General features: G+C 41.2%; 1 protein-coding gene across 1 annotated transcript in view; it reads left to right on the top strand.

Moving 5' to 3' along the window:
• Positions 1 to 14,538, top strand: part of NUP188 (nucleoporin 188) — a 52,694-nt gene that overhangs the window by 13,225 nt on the left and 24,931 nt on the right. The window contains exons 6-12 of the mRNA XM_046021995.1: positions 536 to 580; positions 1,332 to 1,424; positions 1,578 to 1,697; positions 9,774 to 9,985; positions 11,343 to 11,457; positions 12,700 to 12,900; positions 13,813 to 13,902. Coding sequence (XP_045877951.1) covers positions 536 to 580; positions 1,332 to 1,424; positions 1,578 to 1,697; positions 9,774 to 9,985; positions 11,343 to 11,457; positions 12,700 to 12,900; positions 13,813 to 13,902 — 876 coding nt within the window. The remainder of the gene's footprint in view (positions 1 to 535; positions 581 to 1,331; positions 1,425 to 1,577; positions 1,698 to 9,773; positions 9,986 to 11,342; positions 11,458 to 12,699; positions 12,901 to 13,812; positions 13,903 to 14,538) is intronic.

The raw sequence follows: 14,538 nt of genomic DNA, 5'->3' as shown, positions 1-14,538 counted from the left end.
TTTATATGACAGAGAGAGAGACAGAGAGAGAGGGAACATAAGCAGGGGGAGCAGAGAGGGAGAAACAGGCTTCCTGCTGAGCAGGGAGCCCGATGCAGGGTTCAATCCCAGGACCCTGGGATTATGACCTGTGCCAAAAGCAGATGCTTAACGACTGAGCCACCCAGGTGCCCCAGGAGAGACTTTCTAAAGGCTTAAAAAACATATACTTAAACTGAGGTCTGTCCTCAGACTTCACAGGCTGAAGAGGTCAAAGACTGATGTGTTAATGATAGAATCTCAGGACATCAGAACTGAAAACAACCTGGGACCGAATCGAGCTTGTCTGGCCCCTCATTTTGCATATAGGGAAATTGAGTCCAGAGGAGTGGGCTGAGATTTGAGCACAGATTTGGATACACTTAGGTAAAAAAATACTTCCAGAAATGAATGGGCACTTAAAATCTTTAAAGGTGAGGTGAAGATATTTACCTTTTTCTTTGTTAATTGAGCTTTGCTTATAAGATGACTGCATGACTGTTCTTCTGTCCTTCAGACGGTACTGCAAGATGAGAGGCAGAGCCAGGCCTTAATCCTGAAGGTGAGTGGGAGTTACTGTTTTCATTCTTTGTTGTGAAATTGGGTGATGACTTCCTGACCTTGTTCTCCTGGGTATTGCTGGCTTTGGACTCTTGTTGGGTAAGCATGGAAGGTGTCAATGAAGTAGGTTAGTAACATACTTGTGAAACAAGAGGCTTTTATCCACTGACCCCAGCTGAGAACTTTTCCAAAGGAGACTGTCCAGCTACTGGGGATGAAAACTACTTCATATGTATTTTTTCTCTACGTCTAAATGCGGGAAGGTTAATGTATATTTCTTTATTCCTTTGTCTCCCCCTACCCTCCAAAGCAGCCTTCTCATTTAGGATCTCATATAGAATGGAGCTTGACTGTGACTTCAGTAGTTTCCTATTTGGTATTTAACGAGAACCAAGTACATTAGTTATAAGCACGATATATTCAAGTGGTGTTTTTATATTTGCCTCCATGTATTTAGCCTGTCAGCCATAGCTGTGTTGTGTGTTATTTGAAAGCTTTGAGAAATCATGCAAGACAACTTGTTTATATTTTTAAATAATTCCTTTTACCTTGCATGGCTTTACTTGTATACTATTTCATGAAGGTCTTTTGCTTTCTTTTGCCTAACACAATCTTTCTGTGTCTATGATTGCTAGTAGAAATCAGCCTTTTCCATTCTCATCTTTAAGTGATCTCTTTATCAATAAATTTAAAATTGAGTGTCTTTTGTGCAAAGGTGAGTAACTGATTTTGCGTCTTTGGGTTCTTCCCAGATTGCGGATTATTACTATGAAGAAAGAACCTGTATTCTTCGTTGTGTCTTACACCTTCTCACTTATTTTCAAGATGAAAGACATCCCTATAGGGTAAGCCCGTTTAGTCCACGTGGTTCTCTGTATCCTATAAAATTCAACACTGTTTAATAATTTTATATGACTCCTTTTCACTTTCATTTGAATATTTACCTTTTATTGTAGGTATAAGTTACTCTGTTTTGGGTTTGTTTGTTTGTTTTTAAGGTTGAATATGCAGACTGCGTTGATAAACTGGAGAAGGAACTAGTCACAAAATATAGACAGCAGTTTGAAGAGCTTTATAAAACCGAAGCACCAACATGGGAGACACATGGAAACCTCATGGTATGTGGTTACTGGGCCTCCTGTAACTCTGAGGAGAGTTGTAAGCCTTGCGCATATAGCTCTCAGTTACATTATTTATTCATTTATTAACTTGTAGTATTTAAGTTTAAGAAAAGTTTAAGCATGTCATGGATCAAAACACTGGTGACTTTAAGTAATGGTACTTGATTCTGGGCATTTTCACTTGACTTTGTCTATCCAGTTAATTTACTTTCTGTTCTTACTTAAAATTTTCTTTAAGTGGTTAATAGAACTCTAAACTCAAGATTTCTTCTACTTTATTATCATTATCCTTTTTTTTTTTAAGAGTTTATTTATTCATTTGAGGGAGAGAGAGCATAAGCAGGGAGGAGAGGAAGAGGGAAAGGGAGAAGCAGGCACCCTCACCGAGCAGGGAGCCTGGCGTGGGGCTCAGGCCCATGACCTGAGCCAAAGGCAGATGCTTAACCAAATGAGCCACCCAGGCGCCCCTATTATCACAATCTATTAAATATGTGACACTAGCCTGATTATTTTACCCTAAATCGTAAAGGAGCCTGTATTTATAGATTAGAACGTGCCCTTTTTTATTTTGAAAATAATATGTGTTTGTTAAAACAATTCAGCCAAGGGCGCCTGAGTAGCTCAGTAGGTTAAGCATCTGCCTTTGGCTTAGGTCATGATCTCAGTGCCCTGGGATCAAGCCCCAAGTTGGGCTGCCTGCTCAGTGGGGACCCTGCTTCTCCCTTATCCTCTGCTGTTACCCCTGCTTGTGCTCACTTGCTCTCTCTCAGATAAATAAAATCTTAAAAAGAAACAAAAAAACCTTGAATTGTCAGCCAAAACATGGATAGTAACTATTGAAAATGTTTAGTAGAAGAAAAGGGCCCATTTTATAAATAGCAATAAAAGCATAAATTTCTCAGGAATAAGCTTGCAACTATCCAAAATCTGAATGAAGAGAACTTTAAAATGCCATAAAGAGAATAGACATTTATTTATTTATTTAGGGAAAACGTACATGAGTTGGGGGCCGAGAGGAGCAGAGGGAGAGGGAGCGAGAAAATCTTAAGCAGGCTCCATGCTCAGCATGAAGTCCAACATGGGGCTCATCTCACCACCCTGAGATCTTGACCTGAGCTGAAATCAAGAGTTGGATGCTTAACCAACTGAGCCACCCAGATGTCCCGATGCTCTGATGGGTATAAGAGAAGTCATAACCGAATGGAAAGACACAGCACGTTCTTGACTATAAAGACAGCACCACTAAAGCGTCAGTACTTCTTATGTTAACCTATGGATTTAGTGCAGTACCAAAAAAATACTAACAAGTGTTTGTTTTGCCTTTTATTTCGGAACTGGACAAGGTGATTCTCAAATTCACATGAAAAATAAACAATAGCCAGGAAATTTTTGAAAAAGGAAAATTAGTCTTATTAGATAATTAATACTACAATAATTTAAAGCATGGCATTGGCACGTAAGTAAATAGACTTATAAATAGAGCATAATAGAAGGTCTAGTTATAGACCCCAGGCTGAGTTAGTATATGATAAAGGTGGTATTTAAGTCATTGGGAAGTACTGTATTTTTCAGTGAACGGTGTTGAACTATTGGATAACCATGGGGAGAGAAATTGAACTGTTACCTCTATCTCCTGCCTTCTGTTAGAAGAAAAGCAGATAGAGCAATGATTTAAATTTTAAAAATTTAACTGTAGGGGCACCTGGCTAGCTCAGTCAATAGAGCATGCGACCCTTGATCTCAGGGTCTTGCGTTCAAGCCCCATGTTGGGTGTAGATTTTACTTAGAAAAAAAAAATTTAGCTACATGAGTATTAGAAGAAAACATGGGAAGTGGTTTTGTTTTGTTTTGCTTTGTTTGGAGTGGAGAGGATTTTTTAAAGTAAAACTCAAGAGCCATGAAAGAAAAGTAATTTTAAACCCAGCAACAACAAATCAAGCACTTTTGCAAGGAAAAAAAAACAGTGCAGTAAACGAAGTAAGACAAAGTCATATCATAAAGGTTCTTTTTTTTTTTTTAATATTTTATTTATTTATTTGACAGAGAGAGAGGCAGAGAGAGAGAGGGAGAAACAGGCTCCCCACTGAGCAGAGAGCCCGATGCGGGGCTCGATCCCAGGACCCTGAGATCATGACCTGAGCCGAAGGCAGAGGCTTAAACCGCTGAGCCACCCAGGTGCCCCTATCATAAAGGGTTCTTAAAATAGAACTCCTAGAAATCACTAAGACCCAGTGGAAAAACAGGCAAAAGCAATGAACGTATTCACATGCAACACTCCTGTTGGAGGGATGGGATAATGGGTACTCAAATTTTGCTGTATAAATAACTTTTTTTAGTGGAAAAGAAGACAATATTTAAAAATTGAAAAGCACATAAACTGGAACTGCAAGTTTCCACTGTAAGAGTTTATCCTGTCGGGGCTCCTGGGTGACTCAGTCGTTAAGTGTCTGCCTTCAGCTTGGGTCATGATCCCGGGGTCCTGGGATTGAGCCCTGCATCAGGCTCCCTGCTCGGCGGGAAGCCTGCTTCTCCCTCTTCCACTCCCCCTGCTTGTGTTCCCCCCTCTCGCTGTGTCTCTCTCTCTCTCTCTCTCTCTGTCAAATAAAAAAATCTTAAAAAAAAAAAAAAAAGTTTATTCTATAAATACATTCACACTTGTGCGAAAGAACTTGTGTAGATAACAAATCTGTAGCATTCCCATTCCCAGCTTTATTTTGGTACAATTTCCATCCAGTAAAACTCACTGATTTTAAACATACAGCTTTGATAGTTGTAGGTAGTTATATGCACAATCAGTACATAGAACATTTCTATTTCCCCTAGAAAATTTGTAGTCAATCTGTGATCTTTGGCCCCAGATGACCATTAATTTGCTTTCTGTCACTATAGGTTGGTTTTTTTTTTTTTTAACTATTACTTTTAAATTCTGGTAAAATAATATGTAATTAAAATTTATTATTTTAACCATTTATTTAATTTTATTATTTTTAAAGATTTTACTTATTTATTTGGGAGAGAGAGAGGGAGTAGGGGTAGAGCAAGAGGAAGACAGAGGGTCAAGCAGACTCTGCTGTGCATGAAGTCTGATGCAGGGCTTGATTCCATGACCCTGAGATCATGATCTGAGCCGAAATCAAGAGCTGGATAATCATTCAGCAGACCCACCCAGGTGCCCCTCTAGAAGGTTTTTCTAATGGGATTTTCTAATGTACATGTTCACGTTGTCTGTAAATAAGGGTACTTTAACTTACTTTCAAATCTGTATGCTTTTTATTTCTTCTTCTTGCCTTATTAACTGATCAGGACCTCTGGTACAGTGGTGAATAGAAGTGGTAGGAGAGCCAGCATTCTTGGCTTGTTCGTAATCTTAGGTAAAAAGCATCCAAATCCTTACCCTGAATGTGTTATTAGTTGTAAATTATTTTTTAGTGTTCTTTATCAAAATGAGTAAATTACCTCCTAAGTTTGCTGAGGGATTTAGCTTTTATTAGGAATCCTGTCCGTTTTGTTTGGGATCTTTTGAAATAACATTATGACTTTCCTCTTTTTACTTTGTTGTGAATTACATTGAGTCTTTGGATGTCAGGTGGATCTTGAATTCCTGGCATAAACTCCACTTAGTTATGATACATTTTGCTTTTTATAAATCGTGAGATTTGACTTGCTAAGATTTTGTTAAGGAATTTTATGCCTGTGTTCATAAGGAATATTAGTCTATAGTTTTCTTGTGATGTCTTTGTCTGGTTTTGGTATTAGTGTAATGTTAGCCTCATAAAATAAGTTGGGAAATTTTCCTTCTTCCTCCGTTTTCTGAAAGAATTTGTGTAGTGCTAGTATTATTTCTTCCTTAAACGTGTGACGGAATTTACCAGTGAAACCATCTCAGTGTATTTTCTTTGTGGGCAAGTTTTTAATTAATTAGTCAATTAATTAATATTTACTTATTTTTTTTTAAGATTTTTATTTATTTATTTGACAGAGAGAGATCACAAGTAGGCAGAGAGGCAGGCAGAGAGAGTGAGAGGGAAGCAGGCTCCCCGCCGAGCAGAGAGCCTGATGCGGGGCTCGATCCCAGGACCCTGAGATCATGACCTGAGCCGAAGGCAGCGGCTTAAACCACTGAGCCACCCAGGTGCCCCAATATTTACTTATTTTTTAAAGATTTTATTTATTTATTTGACAGACAGAGATCACAAGTAGGCAGAGAACAGGCAGAGAGAGGAGGAAGCAGACTCCCCACTGAGCAGAGAGCCTGATGCAGGGCTTGATCCCAGGACCCTGGGATCATGACCTGAGCGGAACGCAGAGGCATTAACCCACTGAGCCACCCAGGTGCCCCAATATTTACTTATTCAAGTAATCTCTATACCCAGCATGGGGCTCAAACTCATGATCCTGAGATTAAGAGTTGCACACTCTTCTGACTGAGTCAGTCAGGCGTTTACAAGTTTTTAATTTAGAATTCAGTTTTCTGTAATTGATTAGAGAGCTGTTCACACTTGCTATTTCTTTTTGGGTCAGTTTTGGTAATTTGTGTCTTTCGAGGGATGTGTCGATTTCATCTAAGTAGTCAAATTTATTTGCATAAAGCTGATAATATTTTCGTGTTATGCTCCTATTCTCTGAAGAATGTGTTGTGATGTTTCCTGATTTCTGATAATGGTAGCTTTGTCTTCAGTTTTCTCTGTTGCTTGCTCATTTTATATTTTATTGATTTCTGCTCTTCATTATTTCTTTCTATTTAATTATTTTGGATTTAATTTGCTCTTTTTCTGATTTTTTTTTAAAGATTTAAAAGATTTAAAATTTTAAAGATTTAAAAAAAAATAAGATTTATTTATTTATTTGTCAGAGAGAGAGCACAGGCAGGCAGAGTGGCAGGCAGAGGCAGAGAGAGAAGCAGGCTCCCCACTGAGCAAGGAGCCTGATGCAGAACTCGATCCCAGGACCCTGGGATCATGACCTGAGTTGAAGGCAGTGGCTTAACTGACTGAGCCATCCAGGCATCCCTTTTTTAAAGATTTTATTTACTTTTAAAAATAAGCTGTTCAGCATACAAGGAGAGGTGCAAGGTACCAGCAAATAAAACATTATTATATGGCTGCTGATGAAAGAAATAGATTATATACGTCCAATCATTTTTTTAAAGATTTCATTTATTTATTTGACAGAGAGAGAGACAGCAAGAGAGGGAACACAAGCAGGGGGAGTGAGAAAGGGAAAAGCGGGCTTCCTGCAGAGCAGGGAGCCCGATGTGGGACTTGATCCCAGGACCCTGGGATCATGACCTGAGATGAAGGCAGACACTTACCAACTGAGCCACCCAGATGCCCTCTTTTTCTGATTTTTAAGGTAGAAACTTAGATACAGATTTTAGGACATTCTTACTAAACTATAAATGTTGCTCTAAGTATTACTTTTAGCTATATCCCAAATATTGATGTGTTGTATTTTCACTGTCATTCAGTTCAAAATAGTTTCTAATTCCCGTTGTGATTTTCTTTGACACTTGTATTACTAATACAAGTGTGCTGTTTAATTTCCAAACATTGCATATCGTACTGATTTTCAGTTTGACTCCATTATTAACAAAGAACATACTCTATCATTTAGATCTTTTAAAATTTCTTACCCCATGGGTTATGGTCATAACATGATCTGTCTTGGTGAATGTAGGACGTACACATGAAAAGAATGTGTATTTGAGGGCGCCTGAGTTCCTCAGTCGGTTAAGCCTTCGGCTCAGGTCATGATCCCAGGGTCTTGGGAACGAGTCCACGGGGAGCCTGCTTCTCCCTTTGCCTCTGCCTCTCTTTGTCTCTGTCTCTCTGCCTCACGAATAAACAAGTTTTAAAAGGTCTTGAAAAAGAACATGTATTCGAAAGTAGTTTGGTGTGCTGGTGAGACATAACAGGCGGATTGAGATAGTTTAGATCTGTGGTTTTGCCAGGTTTTTTGTACATTTGTTCTGTCAGGTGTACATTGTATTTATTTATTTTAAGTTTTTGGAGTGCGGTTGACACATTTCGGGTGTACAGCGCAGTGATTTACCGTCTGTCACCAGGCAGGGTTAATGTAGTGCCATTGACTGTGCTTTCTCTACTGTGGCTTTTATTCTCACGACTTACTCATTCCACAGCTGGAAGTCTCCCGCTCCCCTTCACCCATTTGGCCTGTCCGCCTCCTTTCCTTCTGGCAACCATCAGTTCGTTCTCTATATTTATAGGCCTGGTTCTGGTTTTTGTTTGTTTCTTCATTCGTGTTGTTTTTTAGATTCCAGATATGAGTAACGTCATACGGTATTTGTCTTTTTTAGTCTAACTTCATTTAGCATAAGATCTAGGTCCATCCATGTTGTCGCAGATGGCACGATCTCATCCTTTCCGTGGCGGTGTAGTATCCCATTGCTGCCTGTCCATGCGTCTGCGTGTGTGCCTTATTCATCTATCAGTGGACACTTAGATTGCTTCCATAGCTTGGCTGTTGTAAATAATGCTTTAGTAAACATAGGGGTGCATGTATCTTTTTTTTTTTTCCTAAGATTTTATTTCTTTGAAAGAGTGAGTGGGAGAGAGAACACAAGCAGCAGGAGGGACAGAGGCAGAGGGAGAGGGAGAAGGAGACTCCCTGCTAAGCAGGGAGCCCAACGTGGAGCCTGAGCCAACGGCAGACGCTTAACCGACTGAGCCACCCAGGCCCCCTGCACATATCTTTTTGAATTAGGGTTTTTATTTTCTTTGGGTAAATACCCAGTAGTTAAATTATTGGATCATAGGCATTTCTGTTTTTTTTAATTTTTGCTTTTTAGAGAGAGAAAGAGATCATGAGCAGGGTGCGGAGGGGCAGAGGGCAGAGGGAGACAGAGGGTCCCAAGCAGGCTCCACGCTCATCGCAGAGCCCGATGCAGAGCTCGATCTCGCAATCCTGTAATCATGGCCTCAACTGAAACCAAGAGTCGGATGCCTAACTGACTGAGCCACTCGGGCGCCCCTCTGTTCTTTAATTGTTTGAGGAGCCTCCGTACTGTTTCCCACAGTGGCTGCACCGATTTAGATTCCCGCCAGCAGTGCACGAGGGGTCATTTTTCTCCACATCTTCACCAACATGTTTGTACATCCAAGGAAGCTGATTAAATTATGGAAAATAAATAAATAAAAATAAGGCATTTCATTAAAAGTAATAAGGGGACTGATAATGAAAAATAAGGGGCGTCTGGGTGGCTCAGTCAGTGAAGTATCTGCCTTCAGCTTAAGTCATGATCCCGGGGTCCTGGGATCGAGCCCCACATCTGGCTCCCAGCTCTGCGGGGAGGCTGCTTCTCCCTCTCCCTCTACCCTTGCTTGTGTTTCTTCCTCACTGCCTCTCTCTCTCTGTCAAATAAATAAATAAAATATTTTTTAAAAAAGAGAAAAATAAGGAAATTCTTAATGTACTGTTAGAGGAAATGATTTGTAAGATACACTGTTAGCTGTGAATAGTTAGTTCGTATAGTATATTTGATGTAGAGATGGCTGGATGGGTAGGTAGGTAGGTAGACGGAGCTTAGAATGAGTGAAGGAATGAGCGAGTGTATATGGCATATGATTGGAAGGGGAAACAAGGACCTCTACAGCAGTTGCCTCTGGGGACAGGTTAGGATGACTGGGCAGTGGGAATTGTACAGAGGGAGACTTATTTTTGGTATCTCTCCCATACCCTTTTGCTTTAAGCTTTTAACAGATTCCTTAATATATGGCAAAGAGGGAGACTTTTTTTACTCTCTCTCTTTTTTTTTTTTAAGATTTTATTTATTTATTTGACAGACAGAGGTCACAAGTAGTCAGAGAGGCAGGCAGAGAGAGAGGAGGAAGCAGGCTCCCCACAGAGCAGAGAGCCTGATGCGGGGCTCTATCCGAGGATCCTGGGATCATGACCCTAGCCGAAGGCAGAGGCTTTAACCCACTGAGCCACCCAGGCGCCCCCTTTACTCTCTTCTTATACATATATTATCTAATAAAAAATAACTTAAAATTTTTAAGTAGGATTTTAAATCTGACTTTATTTCTCCCATTTTTTTCTCCATTGGTTGTGCAGACTGAGCGCCAGGTGTCTCGCTGGTTTGTTCAGTGCCTTCGGGAACAGTCCATGCTGCTAGAAATTATTTTCCTTTATTATGCCTACTTTGAGATGGCACCTAGTGACCTGTTGGCATTAACCAAGATGTTTAAAGAACAAGGATTTGGTAGTAGGCAGACCAACAGGCACCTGGTGGATGAGACCATGGATCCTTTCGTGGATCGGATTGGGTAAGTCTGAATGAATTGAGGCTACAAAACTTGTACAAGGTTTAGAGCGTTGGTATTAATGGTCATCCTGTTAATGGGTGAAGGGATGCTCTAGATGTACTTTTCACTTGCTGGTAGGGAAACAGATCGATGTACTACATGTTCCAGGTCTTATAGGGAGTAAAGACTGGCATTAGAGGGCCGTGTTTTCTCAAAATAAGTATTGCATTCTAGTATTTTACTGTCTTCATCTAAGAGGTTCATCCATTCAACAAAAAATTTGGTGAGCATCTATAGTAAGCCATTGCAAATGCTAAGATGACAACAGGGTGAGTGTGTCCCCTGCCCTCTTTGAGGTCATCATCTGTGGACTTCGAGTTTTATGGCAATGGATAGATCCATTTTTTTTTCTATATATGCAAAAATACATTGTGTTTTTTTGTTTTTTGATGTAAATGGTGTACTTTTTTGCAACTTAACTTTTCACATAACTAGATGTCCTGGAACTCTTTTTACCTCGGGATGTCCTTGAGCTGCTGCATTAGTACATGGGTTGGATGTTTATTTAACAGTTTCACTAATGGTAGGCAGTTAGCTCGTTTGGATATTTCAAACAGTGCTGTCAGAACACTCTTTACAAGCCTTAAGCCTTTCTGTACATCTGGGTGAGTATGACTCTGAAGGAGCTGGAAGTGGCTTTGTTGGGTTGAATGGTATGTGTGTTTGTGTTCTAAAATATTGCCAAGTTGTCCTCCACAGAGGCTGTACCAACGTACGCTTCACTGATTATAGGAGGAGAGAACCAGTTTCCCCACAATCTTGCAAACCCGTGTTATTATCTATCGTCTCCTCAGTTTGTTCCCTTTTGCTGCCCTGATTTGCCTTTCCCTGGTTATCTGTGATGGTGAGCATTTTCTTACCTGCTCTTGGTATATCCTCTGGAGCGAACTGCCTGTTTGCATCTGTGTCTGAGGAGGAGATTCAGCTGCATTGAACAAGAAGGATGATGTTACAGTGGTTCGAATAGATAGATCCACGTTTTGAGGCCTGTTTCCTCTGTGAACAAAGATACACACTTGAGTGGTGAGATGGTTTATCTGCGTCATGTCTCATTGGTGGCCATAGAAACTTTCCACACTGGATCTGTGCTCTGGCCTGCACAAGGCGCTGTCAACCACCGTCAGGCAGTTTAAATGTGGCCAGATGAATTGAGGTGTGTTGGAAGTATAACGTACAGGGTTTAGAAGACTTAGTATGAAAAAAATGCAGAAAAAACCATTAGTAATTTTTTGCTATTGAAGTGTCTTCCGTTTCGTCTTATTCTCCAACAAGGTTCAGAGCTGCACATGTGACACCATGATACCATTTTTCTTCCCAGCTACTTCAGTGCCCTGATCCTGGTGGAGGGCATGGATATTGAATCCTTGCATAAGTGTGCGTTAGATGACAGAAGAGAGCTGCACCAGTTTGCCCAGGACGGGCTTATTTGTCAGGTAAACTTGGAATGGCTTCCTTTCTCTTTAAACAATTTATAGTTAGCCGTATGTGTTTCACCACTCAACTAGACTGCCACGTAAAATTTTCCTTACGGTGGAATTTAAGATTCTACAGTGTTAAGTTAATCGGAAGAAATCTCAGATTTCAGTTTTCTGCACATTGGTCATAGCTGAGGCTGTGAGAATGAGTAGAGTCACTCAGAGAGTTGGCACCAGGACAGAAGAGGCCCAACGACTGCATGCTGGGGGTTGTCTTTGTTTACGGACCTTGTGCAAGAAGAGCAAAGGGGAAACACATTCAGATGGCATGGTGGTTAGAAAGTGGGGAAAGAGCAGAGAAAGTTCAAGAAGGATTGGGAAATTTTCTAAAAAATTCCGTTTGAATGGTGACGGAAGAAGACAAGAGGACTCTCCGAGACATTGAGACCTTCTACAACACCTCCATTGTGGAGATGCCCCTCAATGTCACTGACCTCATCTGAGGGGCTGTCCTGCTACTAGGCCCCCCAGGCTTCAGTCTGGGGTGCTGAAGAGGAGCAGGAGGGGGGAGGGAAGGGAGCCAAGGGATGGACATCTTGTCATTTTTTTTTTTTTTTTAATAAATGTCACTTTTTGAGGCAAAAGAAGGAACCGTGAACATTTTAGACCCCCTTTTCTTTGGGGCAGGCTCTTGCTCCAGGCGCCGTCTCTTCTCCCAAAAACACTAATCTGTCCGTAACCTAGTCAACCTCCAAACCCCAGAGGCTTTCCCCCACCCCAGCTGAACGCCTCTGAGGATCCAAGGGGCCACAGTGTCACTCAGCCTCATTTGCTGGACCAAATCTGGAGAATCCCTGAGTTCAATGACCCAGGGGATTGTCCCCAGGTTGGGGGAGAAGGGGAGGAAAAATGGTAGCCATTTTTACATTGTTTTGTATAGTATTTATTGATTCAGGAAATACAAAATTCTGAATAAAATGACTTGCAAACTGCCCCCCCCCAAAAAAATTCCGTTTGAACATGTATTTTATAATGTTACATTAAGACTACTTAAAATCAAGAAAAAAATTGTGGGGCAAGGGAAGGGTAATGGAGGGGTTTATTAGTGACGTGTGGTGGGGGTTGGGGAAGAGTAGAGTATCAGAGTGGGACAAGGGGCTACTGTGGGCAAATGGAAGACATTTGCTCTCACCCTTTCTTTTCAGTGACACAGGTTTTGTTTTTTAGTTTGGTGGTTTTTTGTTTTTTGTTTTTAATCAGGATATGGACCGTTTGATGTTGACCTTCGGGGACATTCCACATCATGCCCCAGTGCTTTTGGCCTGGGCTCTCCTCCGTCACACCCTGCATCCAGAAGAGACAAGCAGTGTTGTCCGGAAGATAGGTGGCACAGCCATCCAGCTGAACGTATTTCAGTACCTGACCCGACTGCTCCGCTCACTGGCCAGCGGGGGCAATGACGTGAGGCTCGGGCTGTTGGTGTTGGAGCATGAGAATGCCGGAGAGCAGGGCAGAAGCCCGTGAATGAATCATGAGAACGGTCATGAGAATTGTAATAGTGACGTGGATGATGATGACAGTTGTTTCTAACTTCGTAGCTCATTTAGTATGAGTAGACACTGTTATCGGCGCTTTCTGCGCATCCTCTTACTTCGTCCTTACAGCACTTCTTTGCGCTAGGGATTTTTATCCTCTTTTACATATTAGGAGATTGAGACTTAGGGAGATGTAACTTGCCCTCGAATTACTGGCGGAATAATACTGCCAGGCAGTGGGAGGTGCAGTCTGAACCCTTGGCCAGTACAGGCTTCTGTGCCACCACAGTAATCTGGAGGGCAGCTTTGACCACCCTGACTGGAGAAATCTTTTTGTGGGAGCTTACTCATTCAGCCGTAGCGGGATGAATTAGCCACTCTCTTGAGTCTCGTGTTGGGGTTTAATTTCAGAGGCACTGTTGACTGAGTTTGTTTTGACATGCGAGGAAGAAACCTCCACCAGCAGGCCCCGCCGGCTGCCACTGGGTCATTTATCGTGGTAACCATGCAGGCAGCTGCGTCATTTGTATCAGCACATAGAGACTCTTTATCCTTTCTCTGGACTGGTTCTGCTCTTCTTCCCCATGAAAACTGGTCATTTTGAAAATGGTTCCCTTTTGATTTTATTCTTGGGGGTGTGGTGATATTTATGGTTCCTGCTCTCTCAAGGGAGAAATCCCTTGTCTTCCTGATCTTGGGACTAAGTTAGGAAAATTACAAAGCCTTGGATTCCCTTCCCATTTGTTTACAGAGACTGTATTAATGTGTAGGATTATGCTAAATCTGGGGGCAGAGTTCTGTTCTTCAGAATTAGTTACTGACTCCTTTGCCCATACAGTGCACCACCAGTACCGCGGGCATGTGTGTCTACGGACTCCTTTCTTTCGTTCTGACCTCGCTGGAGCTGCACACACTGGGCAATCAGCAGGTCAGTATCTGGCTTTTGTGAGACTGTCTACACTGCCGGGCTTTGCAGTCATATCCCTAAGATATCCCTTTGGACCTGTTATCACACACACCCATATACCCCAGGTATTAATTTGTTTATTGCTGTTTCTTTTCATTTGTTGTATTATACAAAATGATACGTATTAATGACAGAAAAATCAGAAAGTGCTGATAAAAAGAAAAAAGTGTAATCGCACCACACAGGGCAAGCTCTGTTAATATTTGTTGAGTTCCCTTCCAAACATCTTCTGCATGCATATATATTAAAATATAATGATTCTTCTCTGAAAACAGAATCACAATGTATATACTGTTTTGTAATCTCATTTTGGGATAGAGCACTGTCCCAAACATCAGTGGGTGTAATAAATATCCTTGCAATATTTTTAAAACGTGAAACATTTCAAACTTACATCAAAGAAGACAGAATTACGTAGTGAGCTCTTAAACAGTCCTATCAGCAGCTTCCAGATTATCAACTGACAGCAGATGTTGGTGCTCTTTCCGTCCTGTGCCTATTTTGAAGCAAATCCCTGACATCATTTGGTGTCATCTATGAATATTCGATGAACCAGAATAGGAGCTAATAAAACTTTACAACCATTAACACATCTAA

This window comes from Meles meles, chromosome 11 (assembly GCF_922984935.1).
Source record: "Meles meles chromosome 11, mMelMel3.1 paternal haplotype, whole genome shotgun sequence".
In the NCBI taxonomy this organism is placed as follows: Eukaryota; Metazoa; Chordata; class Mammalia; order Carnivora; family Mustelidae; genus Meles; species Meles meles.
This window is presented reverse-complemented; position numbering and strand designations above follow the sequence as displayed.